Source organism: Cyprinus carpio, chromosome B13 (genome assembly GCF_018340385.1).
Source record: "Cyprinus carpio isolate SPL01 chromosome B13, ASM1834038v1, whole genome shotgun sequence".
Lineage (NCBI taxonomy): Eukaryota > Metazoa > Chordata > Actinopteri > Cypriniformes > Cyprinidae > Cyprinus > Cyprinus carpio.
In genome coordinates, this window is record NC_056609.1 from 24,753,767 (window position 1) to 24,779,459 (window position 25,693).

Here is a 25,693-nt window from a genome sequence, read left to right on the forward strand (position 1 = left end):
CTGAATGACGCTTACCTGAGGCTTCGTACTTAATAATTCATAACACGGGTTTAACGTACAGTACAGTAACTTATTTTCATGAATTTAAATAATTTTAATATCCAATTTACAGCGTACAGCGTACACATAAAGAAAAAGAAAAACTTAATATGTTACTTTGATAAATAAGCTCTCTTACATTATGTGCATTCGACCATATTCTTTAAAAAAGAGCTCTTTTTAATTAAAGTAATGATTGCCATTCTGATCATATAACCATTTAATGAGAACATTTTATGGATCCATGCCATTTATAGTAAAGTGATGGCTCATCTACTGTCTTGGACATTGGCAGAAGTCCATCTTCCCAAATCCCAATCATTTTTTTCCCACTGGTTTAACGAATGTTCATTAGCAACACCTCATACAGCAACACAGAAACCTCAGGCTGGCTTTTAAACTTACAATCTCACAAACAAGCTAGAAATACATCTTTAAATGAGGTCACATCAAAATGAATCAAATCTTCCTTGATCTTTTGAGATAAAAGGATTTTACTATGAAAACATACTGCATCCTAGATCTCAAAACTTCCTCCAAAAAGTTCAGAAAATTTCATTATCGACAGCTGAAAAACTCATTTAAGAACCTTAAATGTTAAGATATGACTGCCACATTTACAGTATGTCCATCTTCTTCAAAAGCAAAGGGGACTTGTTTCACACTGAAGAGGTGATATTCTGTGATAATCAATGGCTGAATGTACTTTGTCCCTCTTAGTGCCAAATAAATAATACATGGGCATAAAATATTGATTTGTGTTGAAATTGATTTACTAGCTTACTTATACAGATTGGTACACACCGGTTTCCTACAGTGCTGCCCTGGACAATTGTAACCCTACATTTTTTCTGAAATATCTGACCACTAAATGCAGCGATTCACTGATCACAATCAAGTATTCCTGTGTAAAAAAAATTAATAAAAAATAAACCTCAACACCAGAAGAACCAGTGAAAAGTAAACGATGGAAAATTTATCAAAGCTTGCAGGATGTGCACACGCTGCTCTGAATATCCTTTTTCCTGTTAGGAAAAAGAGGTCGAAGTTTGTTTTCAACAAGACCCACAATTATTTCACACTCATCTTCACAGTCGGTGTGGCACATTTCACAATAACAGGCACATGTTGTTAGCATGCTAGACAAATGCAGCTGTTCTTACTAACACAACTGCGAGAACATGCAAGAAAGGAAAAATCATTCTGTTGGCATTAGTCAAGTAACAGATTTTTACATTAAAGAACAAACAATTAATCAGCCAAACACATACCTGATTTAGCTACACACAAGCTCCACTCACCACAAAAAGTCTAAAGTAATAGAAATGGTTTACACAACATTAAACACTAACAAGTCTTGCCCTTTTTATTCTAGCTCAAAAACACTTGAAATGGCATTACACATGATGGGAATTAATTTCAGTCAGTACTAACAAAATTATTTCTGTAATCTCAACACAAATAGTAAATTTTTATTTAAAATTCAGTGAGCTGTATATGTCAAATTCAATGAGCTGAATTTTATTTATTTATTTATTTTCATTTTCATTTTCCCCTTTTTAGTTAAAACTTTATTACATCCCAAAGCAATTGTTTAGTTTTTCTCAAGAGGATATAGCAGTCTTAACACTAAGTGTCAGAGAGAGAGCATGGCTATGAAAAAATAAATTATGACTTTAAAATTACATTTTAACATTATATGTGAATGATATTTTATTTATCCGTATGAAAACAGCATTACTAAGCACAGAAAGGATTGCTAACACTAAATTATTCTCGGGTTTAGTATCTTGTTCTCTGGACAAAGCAAGACTTTTCAAATCATTAAACTTCAATTAAGGCTCCATATGTCCTGTCTTCCTTTGCATTTCATTCTTCATTTGTTGCACTTCAGCATATACATTTTGACCAGCACAGCATCATTTGACACTACAGGCACTGCATGCATGTGGAGACCTATTCTGTCTCCAAAAAGAACTTCTAAACCCCCACAAGAAATGATCCACAATGGCTCAGCCATCCTTGAACAAAGCCAATTACTTTTCTGAAGACACCTGATGTGATCCCATCGCCAATGAAATTCAAAGTTAGCATGCCATCACCACTGCCTCACGTGCCTCATTTGACCTTGCTTTTGCGAAGCAAGCAGGGTTATTTTATAGTGTCTTTTACTACTGTTCTAATTTCCATTGCTGGGTTTCTGCTCCATTATGATTTGCTCTTTGTAGATTTCCATAAATTTGGGATTTGAGAAGAGAAAAGCACCTGGTTGGATCTAGAATTTGGTTTAGCCTTTAGCAAATCCATGCATCACCTTCCCCTGACAGCACAATACAATGTCCTTGGCAGAATCTCATGGGCTTTCAGTGTACCAAACAGCTGATGGATGCCATCCTGTGTCTCCTGCTCTCCCCAAACACACCATCATTATTGGCTCCCACAACACATGACATTACAGGCCTAATCTATACAGATCCTATTAAGAATCACTGGCAAAATGAGTCCCGCTGGGCTGAAACCAGAAAATGTGACAAAACACTTTGAGTTAATTAGTGCACTGTAAGCTGCACCTAAACTATCTGCTAAAAGCAATTAATGTATTTGTTTTGTTTGGATAAGATGCTGCTGATTTTCATAAGGTGATTTTAGTGATTTATGTACATTGTGCTGTTCACAAGCTGTCTCATATACACTGATCAATCAATCCATATATGCCAAGGATATGTAAATAAAAAGTATATTGAAAAAATGTATATTGTAAACCGTGAAACTCAATCAAAAATATATTTTTGAAATTAAAAACTTTTTTTTTTCATATGAGCTCACAGACTTTTCTACATATCGCCGAAAGACTTGAAATATGGCACAAGTCATATAAATACTTTTATGGGGGTTTTTTTGGTGCTTTTTGTCAGTAAAGGTGGCCAGGATAGTCTTTAAAAAGTATCTTACACAATGTTAGAAGGGAGACATATGGGTTTGCAGTGGCAAAAGGATGTGTAAATGATGACAGGATTTTCATTTTATGGTGAACTATCCCTTTAAGTATTTGGCTCACCTTGCTTGACCTTTAGTCTAATAAATGTAAATGCACTGATTAGATTCTTATTTTATAGGATTTCAGCAAGTAAAGCACTCTAAACTGGACTCCTCTGGTATGAAAAATACCCTTTAATAGCCAAAGAGGGGAAAAATGGGATAAGACTTATTTTTAATACTCATTCTTGTCTATTGCATTAACATTTAATCTGCTTGTATGCCCATTTTTTCACTCTCTCTGTCTAAACACCATCATTCACTGTTTTAATTTAAAGTATGAATATGTGATTTATTTTCCGATGGCATGGAGCATAAATCTACTTTGCTGTGTGATAACAGAGGTGATGTCCCCTATATTGATCGGGAGCTTAATAGTGTTTGTTCTTTATAGCTGATCTCAGGAAATAAGGGGAATATACAGTTTTGAATGAGCTCTCTCGTGGTATCCAGCAGAGGAATGGAGCTACACCGAAACAACACACACTTCCCCCGTGCCTTATTTATGACAGTGCTGCAAAAGAATATTCTCAGATAAGTGAATTTTAGTTTAAAGTAGCAAATGCTGAAGAGTATTTTTCATAAATAAAAGAAGACAAATAAAGAGACTCGAATCACTAAAGTTTCAGAATCTCAACAATGTCTCAACTGTGTTTAGATTTGACAAAATATTGAAGTCTTCAATCAAAAGTCAGTCAAATTTCTCAACAAATTCTTACAAAACCAAATGATATGTTTTTTTTGCCATTCTAACATATTAAATGCAGACAGTTTTTATTTTGATACATAAGAAATCAATTATGTTTTCTGCAGAAGCATCATATCCGTTCAAATTGACAAGGGGCATGTGCTAGTGGATTTTTAATGCAACTGTCCAAAAACAAACAAACAAACAAACAAAATGTGTAATTTTGAAAATTAAGTTGGATAAAAATATGGATAAAAGTAACTGGTCTAAAATGTGGCAAGAAAAAAAACTATTCACATGTCTAAATTTGGTCAGCTCAATCAAGTTTTTCTTTCTTGTTTTTAAACATTACACTACAATTGCATTGTGATCTCTCACTGTCAAATTCAGTTGCAAAGTTTTTTTTTCTTTTTTTTAAGGATTTGAACCATTGTTGTTTTATATTAGTTTTTGTTAATGAATTACATTTTCATTTTAGTCAAAATATTAGTAATTTTGTTTTGTTTGTGCATTTCTATTGTTTTTATTAAGTTTTAGTTTTAGTTTATTTAGTTTAAATCATTTTTAGTACTTCAACGTAAACTAAACAAAAATTAAAAATGTTGCTCATGCAACTAGCTGAAATTTAATACATTTTAAATTTTATTTTATTTCAAGCTTTTGGTTTTACTTAACGACAAAAAACCTATGTTCTTTCACCTTAAAGGTCCCTAAAAACAAGAACAGGTGCATGTCGGTCCTGCTCTCCTGGAGCTGTAAAATACCAGCCTTTTCTGTCTGTTCCGTTAGTTATCTCTAAATCTGAAAAATTAGTCTATGACAAATACTTTATTTCAGGGGGGATATCTGCTCCATTGAACACTGTATCTATCATGCTAGTGCTATACCATCATGCGTTTGATAAATGGATGGAGAAAGTTTTCTGCCATTGGCCAACAAGCTTCCAAACTTTCTTAATTATTTTTTTCTCTGTGTTTGTTGCATGCACTATATTGCCTGAAATCCTGCTTGTTGAGCAAATAAAACACACAAGGCCATCATTCTGCCTCTGCTCTCCATGCCAGAGCTTCATGGCCTGAGGATCTGTCAAATCAATAAGAGAAATCAAAGAGTGATTCCCACAGTCATGGCACAGACATGCTAGTGACAAATAGAAATGTTCCAGATGTCTCAGCACATCAGAATCTCAGATAAACCCTGTCAAATGCCCTGAAGGTGATGTGTCATTTCTCCTATGAATATTCCAGCCTAATGCATACTATAAGAAAACCATTTGTAGAGTAATTATCCCAAAAAGTTTAACTCTGTAGTCTGATCATCCTAATGCAGCAATATTTTTCATATACAATAATATATATATATATTTTTTTTAATATATAATAATGACAATAATAATAATTTGGGATGGGAATTTCTGTTTGCTGACCAATAAAAGGTTGGTCATTTATTGTACTTTGTTGGCGCATAAAATTAAATATGAATGTTGGCTTTAGCACAAACTTACACACTTTAAAGATCCAGAAGGGACAACCACATTTAAATATGGGAGTAAATCAGTCCCCTAAATTGTAATTTTGTGTGTGTACGGAGCAGAACTTACTCTTGAAATTGCCATTTTTGACACGTGATAATCATAGCAACCAAAGTAACCAAAGTTTTGAACCAAAGTAACATTACAATGACCATAAGACTCATCAGACTCATTTTAACTAAACCACTTTTGACAGATCCATTGTGTTTTTGTTTATATTTGGAAGGCTGCTTTACAGAGCACGCTTTTGAAGTGTTGTTATGTCCACTTATTATGTCTTTGGGCTTGGCTCATAAAGCAATCTAGTTTATGGAGTTATGACAGGTGCACATTTCTTGGTTTGTGGCTTACAGTATTTCCAAAATTAATTTAATTATGGGCTTGTTCTTATTTACTTTCCTACTTTTTCTAGCATGATCTGGAAACACTAATGAGTCAATAGCCTACTTCTGTGCATACAAAAGAAAGACACACAACTCTGATAAACATTTAAATATGCAACTAATTGTTTCCATACGCACTGTGTAGAATTTTTGTTAATGCGGTTTGTAACTACCTCATTTGTACATACACACTGAAAAGTTCCAAGAATGACAACCACATTTAAATACGGGAGAGAATCCACTAAATTATTGTTTTGTGTGTGCATGGAACAGAACCAAAGACTTTAAATAAACAAAGATTCCCTGCACTCCTATTACTTACAAAAGTGTAATGCGCTATATGACGGCATAGTCCCAAAAAATAAGCTTTTTTAATGCTATTTGAGCATAACAAACAACATTTATGAGACAGTTTTTGTCAGATTTCATTTGTGATTTCAAATATGAAATTTAATTGTAAGCTTGGCCAACAGCTTTGTAAAATTTGATGTTTTCCCCATTCAAAGAGATAGGAGCTGTACTTGCATAACTGAAATAGCTGCCCGAGAGGCATTTCAAAGATGGTCGCCGAGTGAAATGACTTGCCTTAAAGGGACTTTGATAGAACACACTCTCGAAATTGCAGTGACTGACACCTTTGTATTCATAGTAAAATTTTGCCATCTCACAAGTTTGATATCTGATATTTTTTACCAAAGTAATATTACAGTGATCAAAGAATCATTACATTTAGTGATTTTAAATAAACTATCATGGATAGAACCTTCATGTTTTGTTAATGTTTGTTATGTTGCTTCGCAGAATGTGCTCTTGAAGTGTTGCCATGATCACTTATATGACCACTCATGTCCACCTATTAAGCATCTTTGGGATTGTTGTTTGGGGTCAGCTCATAAACTGATAATTTTACTGAGTTAATAAAGTAGACAGGTGCATGCTGCAATATTTTGGTATGTGGCTTATTTAGAAAGACAACACGTTTGTATTTAATTTTATTATAGGCTTGTTCTTATTTGCTGGGTTTTGCATAGAATTTTTGTAACGTGGTTGCCGTTGAGTGAATTTTTCAGGAGTTAATTCAGTTGTAGAATGCGGTTGTCCGTCCTGTAAATTACTGAACTGTGTGTGTACAGAACAGATAAAGGTGACTAAAAGGTGAACTGACAACCAAATTTAGCTGTGTAAGTGGCCTATGTAATGCATTAGAAGAGTGTAAAATTTGCCTAAATAACGTTTTTCTTTTCATATAGCGCATATTGGAAAACTCTCTCACGTGCAGGAGCAGAGCAAGTAGGTGGGTCAGAACAGATAAATCAGTGCAATTACTGGAGGCCACTCATAGCGATGGACCCACCTTCAGCTAGCCCAAACATAACTTGTTGTGTTTAGACAAAGCGGGCTGTCAGCATGAGGTAAAGAACTTTCTAGCGTGTCATCTCTCTACTGATGCCTGTAAATTAATTTTCAATCGATTTGTAGAGGTATCGGAGAGGAAACGGGGGGATGATGTCCATCTCCGGGGAAAGGGGAGTGCGATGCAGTAGCAGGCTAGATAACTGTACGGATACCATGGGTTGTGATGTCTGGAGGAGGGAATCCATGACATTGATGAATCATTGTAATCTCTGTCTTTCACAGAAGATGAGTAGAAAAGCAAGAATGTCTACAAAGGCCTTTGCTGACCTTTTTAGAGCAGTGCAAGTTTGCACTGCAGACTACTCTTGTGAGAGGACATACAATTAATATGTTACATGCTAAATGTTGTCTCTAGTATGCATATTATTCCAAATAAAAAAAAAAAAAAATCAACTAATTTTACTTTTAGAAATCTGACTGGCATGTAGAAAATTCTCTGTTGTTTCCCAGGATTAAAGTGAAAGTGATTATAGATTAGAGATACAATCTTTATTGCATCCACAAGAAATGTGAAAGCTTCAACATTTGCAAACTTTAACTTCAGTTTTAGTCTATGTACAATGAGTCAAAAAAATATATACTGACTAATTAATAAAAATTACTCCCCTGACAAAACAGGATTTGAAATAAGGCCAGAAACAGCCAGCTGTTCGTGATTTATTCTTTTCATTTTTGCTCTATGTTCTGGAGCCACATCATGAAATACTTTGTAATTAATAAAATGTTAAATGAAATGCATTTTTAAAATGTATGTAAAAATGGAGTAAAAGCATTGCTCTGTAAAGAGCATACACAGTGTATTGAACAAAATTGTTGAAATTACTAATGCTTACTATTGACTCCATAAAAAGGCATAAACAGTCACACAAAATAATTTTTCATAATTAAAGTAATTTCAGAATGTCTTAGGAATTACTGTCTTTTTGCTTAAATGACAGCTGCATGATTTGTTTATATACATCACTGCAACCAAGAACATCTAAACTTTAATAGAAAGGAGTGGTCAGTGTAACAGTTTTAAAATTCACATATGGATTCCATAGAATAGAATAGAATAGAATAGAATAGAATAGAATAGAATAGAATAGAATAGAATAGAATGTCGGCGCCAATTGCCTTGTGGTTATTGGGTCGACACAGTGCAGCTCTACTCATGGTAACATGAGTTCGTTTCCCGTCTCAAGGTCCTTTGCTGATCCCACTTATTCTCTCCTCCCAGTGCTTTCCTGTCCCTCTCTCTCTCTCTACTGTCCTATCTATAAAAGAATGCATAAAAGCCCATAAAAAAAGAATAGAAAGGAATCCATGTGCAAAAAATCGGCAACATCATAAAAAACCAAACCAAAAGCATCACCACTACATATGAGCAGTGCCAGACAGAACAATGTTATGGCTCTGATAATTATGTTCCAATCCAATGTTTACAAGTATGCATGCTTTGACTGAGGATGCCTCTGGGTTCCAGGGAATTATCAGCTTTAGATGCGGATTTTGCTTCGCTTTGCTCTACGTGAATATTCATGCACCGTAACAGCAGCAGTGTGGCCTGCTGGAGAAATTTACTTTCGTTTTTAATTTCAAGATTATTGATCTTGACTCGCTTTATTGCTGTTTGACATCCATAATCAGAACAACAGACCGACAGAGGAGATTAATAAGACAGCAGGAGGAAGCAAGGGGAGCGAGGGAGGGGAACTCGAGTCCATCTCTCATAACCTCGCTTTAATTACACATTTCCCTGATCTTGATGGATTCCACTCCATCAGCCATAAATTTGCCTTTTTCCTGCATGATATCTGTTTGTTTAAGAACACATTAGAGTGTGGAGATTCGCAGCGGTTATAATTAATCAGATGGCTGCTTGTTAATTACGGTTGATATCATTAATATAATTATTCCTGAAGTTACAGTTAAAATGGGGGAATCAGTGCAAGTCATTGTGCCATAGGCACAGCATCTACAATCTGCAAAAATACAGAGATAAATTTAAATATTAGTCCTTTTTTTCAATGATAAAATAATTATCATTTATTTTCTTTCTCTAGTTTATATAGAAATATAAAACTTCTGAACAAAAGGTATTTGGCTGACCTTTTCCTGCAGCCTTTCTAGTAGAAAAGTGTCAGAGATCTAGCTGCTAGATTTAGATCTAGATTTAGCTGCTAAACTGAAGGGCAGTCTTCTGGAGAGTGACTTGTTCAATCTGTTTTCCACTCGCCGCTCACAGAGGGTTTCTTTCTGCAGAGGGTTTCTGCTCACTGTTTAGTTAGTATGCAGTAAATACAGGCTGTAGGAAGCCATGTGTCACTTTACTCAGTGTTTGCATACAGTTAAGCTTATCAGTGCTTAAGATGAATTGAGACACAGGGCTATAGTGCTTTATCTTGGTCAGGAGGGCACGCATATCCTTGGAAGACATAGCATCATCCCCATCTTAAACATTTAGGTTTCAAGAGCAGGTTCCTTGTGTCCTTAAAGCAATGATGATGAATGCCTGAGCAATGGCTATTTTTAGTCATTTTAGGAAAATGTATAATCAATGTTAAATTTATAATTTTTGAAATGTTAACATTTGTAGAACTATTTAAAAAAGTGAATACTGTACTGAACGGAATCTGTATAAATGTTAAATTGATATAATATATAAAAATTATATTATATTATATTATAAATCCAGTGATTTGTGTGCAATATGCATCAGATGGTCAGTGAACAGATTGTGGATGGTCTGTGGACAGGCCATCTGAGGCTGAGACTATAATAATGATGGACCAAATTTATCAGGCCTGAATGACTTTTGGTATTGTGAGTTACAATAATGTTTCGGTGTAGTTATTGTAATATGTTTGGGCAGGTGGGCACATTTCAAGTTAATTGAAAGGAAGAGGAAACAGCAGGAGTGAACTGAGACAGGTGGGGGAAGTGACAGGATCCCACCAATAAAATATTGATATAAGCCATTTGGTAAGGATGGAGGGTTTTAAAGCTGTACGGTACAGAGTTTTATTTTTGCGTGGGATAGGTCAGTACAGCAGCAGGGCAGAACACAACTGGATCTTACATCCCCTTCAAAGAGCAGGGGAGGGGCTAAGAAAACCCCACCCTCTCATGGTTTAAGTGACAGCACCATCACTCTGAATCATAAAATCACAGCTGGAAATTACGAGGCAATAACAATAAATCATATACTTCAGATGTCTGGCGACTGTGTAAACTGTAGTTAGGAAACTTCCTGGATTAATTTCCTGGCTTCAGCTGGCATCCTTGTTTGTTGTTTCCTTATAAATTATACCTTTGATTAACATTTAGGATGTATTAAGCCCTCGTCAAGCAACAGTTAAAAGTGTGTTTTGCCCCCATGACCATCCCCAATTAGAACTGCAAAAAGTCTATTTTTCTAACATGTTTCTAAAAACCCTTTCTTCATATAAGTTTATTGCCACCAAACATTATTAAAAAGGTAATTGCTACTTTTTCAACTACTTCTTTTTTCTATTTTCCTAATTCTTTTTTTCTTGCAATTTTCAGTTTATATCTCACAATTCAGACATTTTTTTTCCTCACAGTTATAAGAAAAATTCTGAATTGTGAGATATAAATGCAGAATTGTGAGACAGAACTCACAACTGTAAAAATGAATTAAATAAATAAATAAATAAATAAAGACACAATTATGTATTTATTTAATTATTTTTACATTCATGGCATAAAATGAATGCAGAATTGTGAGACAGAACTCACAAAAAGTTGAATTTAATTACTATAAGAACTGTGAGATATAAACTTGCATTGGTGAGAAATATTACTTTTTTATAATTTATGGTGTGGTGTAAAAACAAAACAATTCTAACCTTTTTTTTAAATGGAGAGAAAAGAGTCTGAATTGTTAGATCAAAATAGCAAGAAGAAAACTGAATTGTGAGATGTTAATATATAGAAATTTTTGTTTTTTATTTTTATTTCCTGGTGTAAACACATAACACTATTAATTGAAAGATATAAACTCAATTGTATAAAATGCATACATTAAATAAAATAATATATATAGGAAAAAGCGTTTTAATTAAAAATTCAAAAATGCACACTTCACCTTTAACATCATGTGTTAAATGTGAAAAGCCCTTTTCTAAAATATCTGCCCTTGATATAATTTGCCATTGATATGCCATCTTGGCTATATCTTCATGCATAGGCACTTTCAATTATGCAGGCCAGTGGAGGGAGACAGAGTGTGACGTTTCCAAAGTTTAAGCCCAGCCTATACAAAACGTGTTCCTACAGGACCCTAGAGGGAACAGTTTCACACTTGAGAGATGGTTAAAGGGGAAATCTCTCCACTGCTGCCGTTTCCATTAACTTTCACTGAGTGAGGTTCAGAGATGAAGCAGGGTTATGAGATAGGACTTTTTGGAGGCCTGCAGGAGAGAACGTCATTTCATATTGTTGCAGTGACACATTTAAGGTGACAGAGCATGACTAAAGGAAAGATCACCTACTGATCTTTTTACACTTGTGTATTTGGGTATTTCTGGGTGAGATTTTTTATTTTTGTATTTTCCAATAATGTCTCAAAATGTGTGGTAAATCAGTACATTTTTTGGAATCCCAGAAGTCCTAAGCAACCAAACAAAACATGCTAGTAAACATGCACAGAAATGCACTGGCAAATACCATGGCATCATGGCGGCACAGTGTTTTTTTGAATCACTCCCTGTTTATGTTTATGGCATGTGCATCCAACACATCACATCTCTGCTTGCCCTCAGGTGCTGTCATAAAGCTTGAATTTTAAAACAATGACCACTAGGTGGAGACACGCATTTATAATATTCTTAAACAGATTACCAGCAGTCACATATGGAGAGTAGAAACTGTCTAATGGTATTGCTTTATGAAGTTACATCTAGAGAGTATTCAGTATTAGCACATCTAGAGAGTATCCAGTCCTTGTACTATCCCATAATCTCTCTGTGCGTGTCGGTTTTTGGAGCTTTTTTGGGGAGCTTTTTGGGTAGGCTTTCTGTGTCGTGTGTGTGGAATTGGCTGTGTAATGGTTCTGTCCTGTTTTCAGCGTTTTTTAAGGGTTTTTTTTTGTTCTGTTTTTATGATGTATATATACAGGCAATACTCCCATGGCAATGCATATGTTCTGCTGTTCGCAGTAAATGTCAGAACAGAACTGTGAGGAACCAAAGAAATTTACTCAAACGCCTATAACAAAAAACCTGCACACAATATGACACTGTCATCTGAATATGATTGCTAAGAAAAATATCAAAAGCCAACATTTATTTTTATGAAATAGGAATAAGTAAATAGGAATAAGTAAATAGAATTCAAAAAGACATTTATGTGATCCTAAATGTCAAACCGTGTGTGTGTGTGTGTGTGTGTGTGTGTTTTTGTTGTTTTTTTGTCAGGTGTGTATATATTTGACAGGGACATTATATGCACATCAATTAATACATGAATTTTACAATTTATCAGTAATATATGAATGTACAATGTGCCATTAGCCATAAGGCTATTTTGCATCTGCAGTAAAAGATTATCATCCTAAAAATTAATTGAATTATTTAAAATATATTTATTATTCACACTATTACTAAAAAAAAAATACCCTAAAAGGCTTTCACAAACATACATATCTTGATGGTGCATTAATAACACCTAATTTTTTTAAATAATATTTTTATAAATATATTGTGTTCAGAAGATTGATGGTTTAATAGGTAATGAGTGATAAGGTAATGTCACAATTTTGATCAAATTAAGTGGAAAAAAATTATACATTTCTAGCATCAAAGTTGCCATTTTCAAAAATAATGGCATTTCTCAAAAGTTAGCGATCATTACATATTTCCACTCTTTCATAAAGATTGTGATGCACAAACTGTATTTAGGAATGTATTTAAATTTGTATTTTTAAAAGCGTTATAATACTAATTGTATAATAATATAATTAGACTTATTTGTGTAAGGCCTGCTTCTTAGGTTTTCCTGACACACTTTCATAATGATTGAGTTAAGATTTAACAAAATAACTTGAGCTTCATAAACAAGTCTGAAAGTGAATATATAACAGCTCGTAATGTATTCCTGACCTAAGCTTCACTTGTTTTATTGCTTTGCTCTGCAATACAACAGTTCCTTCCCAGTGAACATAACAAAGCCATACAAAAAAGACTGTAGAACTGCCATATATTCTCATAGAAATGTCACACTTCTGTTGATCAAATATAATGTGTCACCTAGTTATGCCATGTGCAGAATTGACAAATACATTGATATGAGGGCTGAACTGTGATTTGTTTCATAAGTTTCCAGTGCTTTTAGTTAGACAGACATGCTGAATGTGCACAGCATCCTTAGGCTGGAGATTACAGCTTTCACCAGAGCTCTTATACAGTAGGAACTAGATGACCTTCCAGGGAAAATTTAAAATGAAATCATATCACTATATCTTATATATATATATATATATATATATATATATATATATATATATATATATATAATGATTTATACTGTGCCTTTTTTAGCTTCAGTTGGTTTGTTTCTCATCTTAAGCAGCCATTTAAATTTATTTGGTACAAAAACTGGTACAAATTTGGTACAAAAACAGAAACCCAGAGAAAAGTCTTTCACAAACACACATTTATTGTTAATGGAGTCCCTGCAATGGATCATGGTACACAGTGAGCATAAAAACAGAGTACAGGCAGCTAAATGAGACCTGATGAGCAATATTTATTCACATTTGAGATCAGTTGTTTGCACAGACTACTGTAAGAGTTTACATCACGTTGCAGTTTGTGGAATAATTTTGGTATTACTTTCCCAGTTATATGTGTCCTGGCTGATCTTAAAAATAATTTTGAACAAACTGGGAAAGACACACATTTCATCCCTGAAAGTATTGCAAATTCCATTAAGAGCTTAAACTCTCAACTACTCCATGAAAAGCTCCCCGAGAAGTGCACAATTAGCGCCAGAGGATATATATATATATATAAAAATTGCTGCTAAAAATGGACTGAAATCATTTTATGCACCACTAGTACTAAGAGCATACAGTACCGTGAATTATAAATAAAAGGATAGGTGAAATAAATCAAGAGTAACATGGTGAAATTAAAGTACACAATACAGGGACAGAATAAGTCATATTTAAGATTTTACAAATGTTTAAAAAAACACTATATTGTGAATATGGAAAGTACAAATGTTGATGTCCTTAAGATAAATAACACAAGGATTTAAGATACACAGTAGGAATAAAGTCAGTTCATCACATGCACAATAACTGTTTTTAAACAATGTCTTGTACTGTGCAAAAACTACAAAAGTAAAAACTGATACAGTACAGCTCAAAAAGGTTTTTTTTTTTTCACTATTTATACACAAAAGGTTCACTACTTTAATAACACAAAAGCTTCACTACTTTCAATAATGCTTATTTAAAGCAACACCGGGCCATAAAGCATTTATTAAGTACATACCAATGAATTTAAACATTTCAAAAGTCTAATAAAACTTTTAATGCGGAATTATCAAACTGTAAATTTCAACCGGAACAACCATTTAGCAAGCATTTATTAATGCAATGAATTATCAAACTAATAAAACTTTGAATCAGGAAAGTCATCGAAAAATTATTAAAAAGGTCTATTAAAAAATGGAAAGAAGGCATAAATACTTTAACATATTAATAAACAAACAAACAGAAGTGTGTGTTGAAAGATGGTAGTGAATGACCTATTTCTTCCAGAATACTGACATCCATCAATAAAGTGCATAACTCAAACAGAAGAATTCAAATTACATATTAAACTCATAAATGAACAGAAAAGGTGAACAAACTTTTTTCTTTTTTTCTTTTTTTTTTTTTTTTTTTTTTTTTTGGTATGAAAATGTAGTTCAAATTAGTTAAAAATGAAAACAATAAACATTGTACAAATATATTTATTCTATAATGACACATTTTTTCTATAATTAATCTATAACGTCAAGAAATAAATATATTGGTACATGAAAACAATTTTAAAAATTCGTTATTTTCTAATGCTAGTCTCATGGTCCCAAGTTATATTTTTAACCAGATGATCAACAACAACTGCAGCTAACTTTGTTTCTGAAAACAATGTCCTAGTTATTCAATGGAAAATAATTAAAGGAACAGTTCACCCAAAAATACAGATCCTGGCTTTATTTACTGACTCCTGTGGCTCTGAACAAGGGCCTCTGCTGCACAGGGTTTCACTGGATGTCAAACTAACCGAGCCAGTAAAAGTTTGAAAAGAAATGAAAGGGATTTCTAAGCACACCACTCATTCCAAAGCTCTGGGCATTAATCCGATAAAAGAGTCTACTATGAAAACAGTGACCACTAAAGGCCAGTTCACACCACACCATCAGACACAGACCATCAATGACAGCCGACCAGTATGTCACTTCTCAGATATTCCAAGAGCCAACAAATGCAGATTCAGTTGGCGAAAACAAGCGCCAACCAATGCCAGCACACGATGACACACTGATCAGACAAAACCTGACAAGTGTATCTGTTACCACTTGTCGCAATCTGTTGGTACAGTGTGAACTGGCCATAAAAGACACTCATATGATTCATATGACTCATATGATGGAATACAAAATGAGAATTTTTGAGGAATATAATATCCACTCTTTTCAATAAAATGAAAGTAAAAAGGACTGGAACTATCAAACTCCAATATTGCAAACAATGCACTATAGATACATAATAAAAGTAAATACCAAATCTTCTCATACAAAACCATGTGTGCCAGGCAGTCTGACTGAAAATTAAGCTATTATTTACTATAAATGTTGACATCCGTAGTAGATCTCAAGAAAGCAATACAGATATCAATTGTCTTAAATAAGCTCCAGTCTCTATTCATTGCAAATGGGTGGAAAGGGGCAACCAGTATGTTTCTGTACTTAAAAACAAAAGTCAAATACTAAGAAAAACTGTGACAGAATCTAATTTTAGGTGAACTAAGCCTTTCATTTGATTTCCAAACATCAGGAAGAGTTAATTCAGTTCCATAGAGAAAACTGTTTAGGGATGTAGCGTCCACTTATTAGTGCTAATGGTAGACTGTTCTGAGATCCGCTGAGATCTCCTCATCTTTCACCCAGTTTATTGTCCAATTAGCCGCATTTCTGGGAGCCTTTAATGAACATCCTCTACTCTCACCTCTCTTTACCAGGCTCAAATGAAGTTATTGCTGATCTGATGCTGATGTTCGAATAAATCCTCAGTTTCAGCACTGTAGGCATCGCCTGTGAAACAACAGTGTTTCAGAATTTAGATACGTGCTTGAGTATACATACATATACGTCATGGTTCATTCATTGTAAGGGGGATTCTACCTGCATGACAGCCATACATAAACACTCTGTGTCCATCATATTTACATCGACAACGCATGACATTGTTCATAAAGTCTGATTCAGCCATGTCCAGCGACGGATTTACCTCAACCTGACAAAACACAAACACACACAGAATGAATAGAGTTGTTTAGTAATGAGGTCAATCTGTAGGGCAACCCAGAAGGATAATTTGCCCTGGGATCCCTCAGGAATTACTATACCAAAAATCAAACTCAATTATACCTCAAATGTGAATTTTGAAGCTGCTTCATTTTTTAAATACATTTTAATTTTTTATATAGGTTTGCAAACAATTTGCCACATAAGGACCATCTAAATAAAATTTATTAATATCAGAAATTATAATTATTATTATTATAGCATTAATAATAATAATATAAAATAGCATATACAGTATATATATATATATATATATATATATACACGCACACACACACACACACAGTATTACATTATTAAATACAAGCAGTTTTATTATGTCTGCCTGAAATAATATTTAGTCATTTGGTGCCATTTAATCGTAGCACTGTAAAAGTTTCACAGTTGCAGACATGCAGAACCAACAAGGATGTGGAGCTTGTAAGAAAAAGTTATGCAATCAGATTGCTCATCAAACTACTTTACAAATTGGTTCCACCAAATCAGGCTCCCAAAATAGTTATATAGTCACAATATAATAATTTATTACAACGAAAACATGCTGTTTAAGCAGGGTATGGGGTCAAATGAGTATCTCTGAGCTACATCATTCTCTGGAAATTTAATGTGATAATGCCTTCTAGGCTTAAGAACTTTTTAAATGCTGAAACAACAGTTCTTTTATTTTATTCTGGAAATATTTTTCTTGCCGAAGGTAATTATTTTGTGAGCACATTCAAATTTGAGTCTCGCTTATCTTTTTTTCTTTGCGCTTTTAATGACAGTGTGCAACTTTAACTCTGGACTGTGGAGCTCTGGGTCTGTCTGACCATATGTTTGAGTGAGAAAGTGCCTGTAAAACAGGCGGGCGTAAATTCCTCTGAACCTAATTGACCATGTCTAATAGACGAGAATACAGCACGCCTTGCTCCTCCGGCAGGGAATGCTTAGCATTGGGTTATTTTGGGTGTGTAGATTTAAAGACAAGCAACTCATAGGAAAAGCAACAGGTTTGCTTGGATCATCAAGAACAGAAGCTTCATTTATTTGCTCAGAAGGGTTTGCATGGGACAGTTGCCATTACTCTACATGGAGATGGGAGCTCTGACCTTTGAGTATCACCATGGCTCGCTGCTGTGCCATATATAGCAGCAGCCTGATGCCGGTTTGTAATTAGCATCTGCCAAACCTGCTTAAAATACATGCAAATCTATCATGGCGACATTTCAAGCAAATAAATCTTCAAAACGGTCAAGGCAGAAAGGTACAATGTAATTAAAACAAAGCTTCACATCAACCTATATTTTATGACTGGGATGCATAAAATGCCTCTTGATTGGCCCCTAGAAGCAGCTCTTTGATTGGCTGGTTCTGCATGTGATGCTCAGCTGTGGAAGTGCTCACAGTGCCCACAGTGATTTGGATGATTAACACGTTCCAAAGTTCATGACAGAGAAAAAGTGGCTAAACTGCATCCTGAAAAGAGAATCTACTCTGTAAAAAAGTTTTGTGCTGTGACTGCCATCTTCCACAGTTCAGATGTTCTGAATCATTTCACCTGCATGATGTAGTCTCCAGGTCTGATATCAGTGATGTCTATCCACTGGCAGTCGATATCGTGGCGGTAAGTGTCCCAGCAACCCACTGTAATGCCTTGATCTCCGTAATTGTAACATGAAAAGCGCTTTTGAAGTCCTGAAAAAAAAAAAAAACAGTTATGTGTAGTTGCACTAGTAAACCTATGGAAGCTTGTTTCTACCACTAAATAAAAAAAAATAAAAAGGTAACTGCGACTTTTGAACTCACAGTTCTGACTTTTTTTTCTTGCAATTGTGATTTACACCTTGATTTTTGAAATTAAAGTTGTGACTTTGACTTTTGTAAACTCGCAATTCTGACTTTTTGCAATTGTGATTTACACCTTCTCCTAATTGTGAGTTTATGCCTGGCAATTTTGATTTTTTTTTTTTTCTCGCAATTGCAATTTTATATCTCACGATTCTGACTTCTTTTCTCAGAATTGTGAGATATAAACTCAGTTGCAAGTTACCAAATTAGAACTCTTTGACATGAACACGCAATGGCGAGAAATAAAGTCAGAATTGCAAGATATAAACTCACAATTCTGTCTTTTTTCTTCTCACACAAACAAGAGAAAAAAGTCAGAAGTGTGAGTTTATATCATGTACTATAATTCTGAGAAAAAGAGTCAGAATAGTGAGATGTAAACTTGCAACTGCAAGAAAAGTCAAAATTGTGATATAAGAAGTCACAGTTACCTGTTTTATTTTTATTAAGTGATAGAAACAAGCTTCCATATAAACTAAATGACATTCATGTAAGATTTAACACAACTAGTCTTTTACCATCAGGGCAGTAGGTGTCTTCCAGACAGAAACTGGCTTTGTGTCCTTCTGCCACTCGGCTTCCGTTGAGTGTGAGGAGGTCATAATGTGTGAACACTTCAATGCTGTGATAATGTCTGAATCAAACATATTCATATCAATGAATGTCAGCAGAATCAGAATAATTCAGTGGTGATTACCAAGACAAAAGTCATTTTCAACAATAATCTCATTTATATCTATAAACAAAAGATATTTATATCTATAAATTTTAAACTAATTGTTTTTAATTATGGTTATTTTATTTTATTTATTTTTTTATTTTTACAGAAAACTTATTTGTTAGAATTATTTGTTATTATTAATGTTATTTTTTAAATTTGTTTTTTTTTTAAATAAATTTTCATAATCTATTTGAAAAAATACTTTACATATTAATGATTAAATGTATAATGTGTATATTAAATAATTTAATTTACAAGTGTTTGTGATTTTTGTTCATGTAAACTATAGGTTCTGGCCTGTAAACCAAAACAGACTCGTGATTTTATGATATTGATACTGCTTTATTCAGAAACAAAAGTATCATAATGATATTTATGTAAGATGCGATGCGTGCACACACTGCAGCTTCTCTCTCTCTTGTCAGAACGGTGTTTTCGTGTTTTTTGTCTTTTGAGTCGCAGTGTTTTTGTACGTCTTCATTGCGTCTACCTGTCTTTAAGTGCGCATACAGTCATGATTTCTGCTCGATTTCAGCAGAACCAATTTTTTAGAGTTAAACTCTGCGCACGCCGAAGAGCTGCAGGATCTCGGTCTGCTCCGGAGGCCTACATCATCACCGACCCCCACTACTGCATCTCGCCCACAGCAGAGGTGCTACAAGCAGCGTGAGAGGAAGCAGAAGAGGGGTAAGCACGGCGGTATCTGGGCTAGGCTAACGGCTAATCCACACAAGCCAGCTATCCCCACCATCGTACTGGCTAATGTACGCTCTTTGGACAATAAACTGGACTACATCCAACTACTACGCTCAACTCAGAGGACTGTAAGAGACTGTTGTGTTTTTGTGTTCACAGAAACATGGCTCAGCAACACCGTTCCAGACTGTGCTAGTAATCTCAATCAGCTGACATGCTATTGAGCAGAAAGAGTTCTCGTTGAGGGAGGTAAGACCCGTGGCGGCAGGCTTTGTGTTTACATGAATGATGCATGGTGCCACGATGCTGTTGTGGTCTGCAAACGCTGCTCACCCCTGGTGGAGTTTATGATTATTAAGTGCCGGCCGTTCTATCTACCGAGGGAATATACAGCCTTACTGTTCGTTGCTGTATACATTCCTCCGAACTCCAACAACAGCAGCAGGAGCGAGGCACTAAATGAACAGTACCAGCACATCAGTGAGCAGCAGACAGCCCACCCTGATGCTTTTCTCATCTTAGCTGGGGATTTCAACCACACAGACTTAAGGAGTGTGTTCCCAAAAATACACCAACACATAGACTTTCCAATACAGGAACACAACACTCTGGAATTTGTTTACAACACTCAGAGAGGAGCTTACAAGGCCCTACCCCTCCCCCATCCCGGTGCCTCAGACCACATCACTGTCATGTTAATGCCTTCATACAGACCGCTCGTTAAAGTCACCAAACCAGTTCACAAACAAATACAGCTGTGGCCGGAAGGGTCGTCAGAGGCTATTCAAGACTGTTTTACCACCACTGACAGGAATATGTTTAACCAGGCTGCCACATACAATAACACCACAGACCTCCAGGAGTACTCAGAGACTGGCACTCCCTACATTACCAAGTGTATTGATGATGTAACAGTCACAAAGACCATCACTGTCCGGGCCAACCAGAAGCCATGGATGACAGGGGAGGTCTATAGACTCTTGAAGAGCTTGAGATGAGGCGGGCCTAAAGACAGCTAGGGCCAACCTATCCTGCGGCATCAGAGAGGCTAAGAGACAGTACTCCAGGAGGATAGCCCATAGTTTCAGTGACCGCAGAGACGCTCGGAGCCTGTGGCAGGGGATACAGACCATTACAGACTACAAGCCCCCACCGCGGACCTGTTGCAGGACCACCTCCTTGCTGAACACCTTCTTCGCTCACTTTGAGGCACAAAACAGCACCACTGCACAGAAGACCCCACCTCCTCCCAGCGACCAGGTGATGACGCTGTCCCCGGACAGCGTGAGAAGATCCTTCAGCAGGATCAACACAAGCAAAGCGCCGGGTCCTGACAACATTCCTGGGCGTGTACTGAGAGACTGTGCAGTGGAAATCACTGACGTCTTCACAGGCTGTTGTCCTCACATGCTTCAAAGCTACCACCATTATTCCAGTCCCGACGAAGCAGTCTCCATCCTGCTTCAATGACTACTGTCCAGTTGCACTTACTCCAATTCTCATGAAGTGCTTTGAACGGCTAGTCATGCACTACATCAAGTCTGCCCACCCCTCCTCCCTGGACCCCTTCCAGTTTGCATATTGGTCCAACCGCAGTTAACAGTGAATCATTCAGGCAAAAGTTCCTTCAAGAATGATCAAACTGCTGATGTGATCTTATCACTATCACACCCTGAGCATAAGTGAGCTATCCGTCTTATCAGCAAGGCATATTGGCATAATTTTTAACAAAGCCGATGTTTAAATTTTAATTCATTATTGTCCGATTCCGATAATATCGTGCATCCCTACAAGTAAACTAAAAGTAATCCAAAAGCAGTCAGAGAACATTACCTTAAACGAGTAATTTAGATTCCGTTACAGACTACAATTCTCATCATCTAATTTGTAATCAGTTACCTAATAATTAATCAACCCAGCACTGCTGGGAACCACCCACAACACCCTAGAGTCATGGCAGCAGGTTTGCTGATTTTTTCTAGAATGTGTAAAAATCTTACATTTCATGCTGGCTAGTGAACATGGGAAGAACAAAGGTTCACTATGGACCACTGCTTAATGACCTCACTGCTCCTACATGAAGGTGTTGGCCGCTACGGCAACACCCTTTACAGGAAGTTGTTGTTATGCTGACAGGGCTGTTTATTCAGTTCGTCTGAATAGATGGCTTTCAAATGCCAACTTCACTGGTGTTGTTTTAAAAGATTAATAAAACAGGTTTGGCCTGCAAACACGCAAAGCCCACAACTCTTCCACAACAGAGTGCCTTGTTCCCACAGAATGGGTTTGCAATTATTTTCAGAACACATGTAAAGGGAGTGGAGGTGCTCGACGCAGCTAATTAATCTGAAAGATGACGGCAAGCTTGCTGACCACCCATGACCAGTTTTAGAAAGAAGTGTACGTTCTTTTCATTGCAAGCTGAAATGACTGACTAAACTGAAAGGAAATGTAACCACAAATACTCTTCTAGAAAACAGAGTGTCATACATCAGGGTTATTCCTGAATTATTTAAATCCATGTGCTGTCTCCATTATTTAAGTACCCTATTTTTTAAAAGAATACATGCAAAAGCTGATCCTGAGTGTTACAGTTCTGGAGGATGCAGCAGACTACTATGATCTGGTGTACTGAATGTGAGCTTGACTACACCCCATGTCTGCATATATACTACTATAACTGAGTGTTATGAATGTGATATTGATTATGTGTTATGTCTGCTTTTGTATTAAGATATTCATTAATTCTACGTGGCATTGATTCAACAAGGTGCTGAAAGCATTCTTTAGAAATGTTGGCCCATATTGATAGGATAGCATCTTGCAGTTGATGGAGATTTGTGGGATGCACATCCAGGGCAAACGAAGCTCCCGTTCCACCACATCCCAAAGATGCTCTATTGGGTTGAGATCTGGTGACTGTGGGGGCCATTTTAGTACAGTGAACTCATTGTCATGTTCAAGAAACCAACTTGAAATGATTCGAGGTTTGTGACATGGTGCATTATCCTGCTGGAAGTAGCCATCAGAGGATGGGTACATGGTGGTCATAAAGGGATGGACATGGTCAGAAACAATGCTCAGGTAGGCCGTGGCATTTAAATGATGCCCAATTGGCACTAAGGGGCCTAAAGTGTGCCAAGAAAACATCCCCCACACCATTACACCACCACCACTAGCAGCCTGCATAGTGGTAACAAGGCATGATGGATCCATGTTCTCATTATGTTTACGAAAAATTCTGTCTCTACCATCTGAATGTCTCACAGAAATCGAGATTCATCAGACCAGGCAACTTTTTCCCAGTCTTCAACGGTCCAATTTTGGTGAGCTTGTGCAAATTGTAGCCTTCTTTTCCTATTTGTAGTGGAGATGAGTGGTACGCCGGTGGGGTCTTCTGCTGTTGTAGCCCATCCGCCTCAAGGTTGTGCGTGTTGTGGCTTCAACGGGCAGGTGGGCCTAATGGTTAGAGAATTGGACTTGTAACCAGAAGGTTGCAGGTTGGAGTCTCGGTGCTGGCAGGAATTGTAGGTGGGGGGGAAGTTAATGAACAGCGCTCTCTTCCACCCTCAATACCCATGGCTGAAGTGCCCTTGAGCAAGGCACTGAACCCCCAGTTGCTCCCCGGGTGCTGGATATAGCTGCCCACTGCTCCGGGTGTGTGTTCACGGTGTGTGTGTTCCCTATGCACTGCTTTGTGTTTGTGCACTTGGATGGGTTAAATGCAGAGCACCAATTCTGAGTATGGGTTACCATACTTGACAAATGTTACGACTTTCACTTTCTTTCTTTCACTTTTCATAAATGCTTTGCTGCAAACCTCGGTTGTAACGTGTGGTTATTTCAGTCAAAGTTGCTCTTCTATCAGCTTGAATCAGTAGGCCCATTCTCCTCTGACCTCTAGCATCAACAAGGCATTTTCGCATACTGGATATTTTTTCCCTTTTCACATCATTCTTTGTAAACCCTAGAAATGGTTGTGCATGAAAATCCCAGTAACTGAGCAGATTGTGAAATACTCAGACCGGCCCGTCTGGCATCAACAACCATGCCACACTCAAAAATTGCTTAAATCACCTTTCTTTCCCATTCTGACATTCAGTATGGAGTTCAGGAGATTGTCTTGAACCAGGACCACACCCCTAAATGCATTGAAGCAACTGCCATGTGATTTTTTGATTAGATAATTGCATTAATGAGAAATTGAACAGATGTTCCTAATAATCCTTTAGGTGAGTGCTACACCCCATGTCTGCATATATATAAAAATAATAATAAAAAATAGATTTAATATTTTTTTTTCATTTAAATAAATAAATAAATAAATAAATATGAAAGAAAAAGTAAAAAATATATAATATTATAAAATATTAAAAACAATACAAGATAATAATAATAATAATAATAATAATAACCTGAATTGCCTCGCTTAATGAATGCGCACTTCACTACAATGTATGTCTGGATAAATATAAAAATAATAACACAAATATTCATTAAAAAGTAATTTTTTAATAATATCCTGAATTGTCTGTTTAAAATGCTGAAAGCTACACAGGATTTATATAAAAATAATTATAATCATAAAAAGTAATTTAAAAATGGATTTAATTGAATAAACAGGAAAGAAAAAAGCTGGGAGCCAATGAATAAGATGCAGGTTTTGCACCGAAACAACATGAATTCATAGTGGAATGACTATTTTTCTATTTTGCAGGTTTCTTTATGCATCATGCACTCTACAAGGGGAACTTTTTATAAAATAAGATAACAATATTTTTTCTAGCAGCTCTCAGGCTTCTGTTTCATTCTGTATAAACATTAAAACAGAAGGAAGAAGTAAATCCCTCACCTGTGGCACTGGTGCCAGGTCCAGGACTCTCTTGAGGCACGTGGACGAAAGTCAGCTCTGCCCAAGTTCATGATACGGGAGGAGAAACGCAGAAGGCGGCGGTGCCCATACGGCCACTGCATACGGTTGGCAGAGGAAGAAAGACAGTTCTCCTCATGCGCACAGGTGAGCAGGTGCAGAGGCCTGTCTTCCAGGTAAGCGCTCTCCTGCACGAGCTGCGCATCCAAAACCAGGTCAGGTGCCGCTAAAACAGGATGATTTATTCATTTGGATCATTCAGTCAATATGCATCAGATTACACACTATACACTTATTCTAAGCACTATGTACTCAACCATCTACTGTATGAGTTATATAAGGCTATTTTGTCACCCAACAATGAAGTCTATTAGCCCCTCCCCGTCCGCTACATAATTAAAGCTGCAGCAGTTGAGGGCGTAAAGTGTTGAACATTCCACACTTTGTTTTTTGTTTAATTAAGTGCATCATCAGGCATTTGAAGTGCACTTTATCTTCTTTCTTTTTGTAATTTTCAGTGTGAACACACTAGTCACACTAAATGGCATAGTGCATTAAGTATGCAATATGGAGCGTACCTTCATTCACTCCATCACTTACTTTCGGAACAGGTGACGCCTGCTGCTTTAGCTCCACCTCCTCGAGGGCAGTGGACATAACTGTTACGACGGCACTGCTGGATGGACATTTCTGTTCCCACACAGTGAGACCCACTCAATAGCACTTCTTCAGCTGCAGGGTCTCCTTGCCAATAAAATGTCTCCTAAACGCAAAAAGGTTATTTGTCTTTTATTTGTCTCTATATGAAATGTTATGCATGATTATTTTAGGAATAAGGCATTTGTCATAAAATACTTATGGAAAGGTCACTGGCCCTCTAGTTTCTAGTGGTACTTCAATATTT

General features: G+C 36.2%; 1 protein-coding gene across 1 annotated transcript in view; it reads right to left on the minus strand.

Annotated features, from left to right (window-relative positions):
* Positions 1-14,727: 14,727 nt before the first annotated feature.
* The window catches only part of loxl4 (lysyl oxidase-like 4), a 30,819-nt gene continuing 19,853 nt past the window's right edge, over positions 14,728-25,693 (minus strand). The window contains exons 10-15 of the mRNA XM_042737407.1: positions 25,390-25,552; positions 24,772-25,015; positions 19,021-19,136; positions 18,213-18,349; positions 16,493-16,604; positions 14,728-16,402 (exon numbers count right to left, since the gene is read on the minus strand). Coding sequence (XP_042593341.1) covers positions 16,332-16,402; positions 16,493-16,604; positions 18,213-18,349; positions 19,021-19,136; positions 24,772-25,015; positions 25,390-25,552 — 843 coding nt within the window. The 3' untranslated portion in view covers positions 14,728-16,331. The remainder of the gene's footprint in view (positions 16,403-16,492; positions 16,605-18,212; positions 18,350-19,020; positions 19,137-24,771; positions 25,016-25,389; positions 25,553-25,693) is intronic.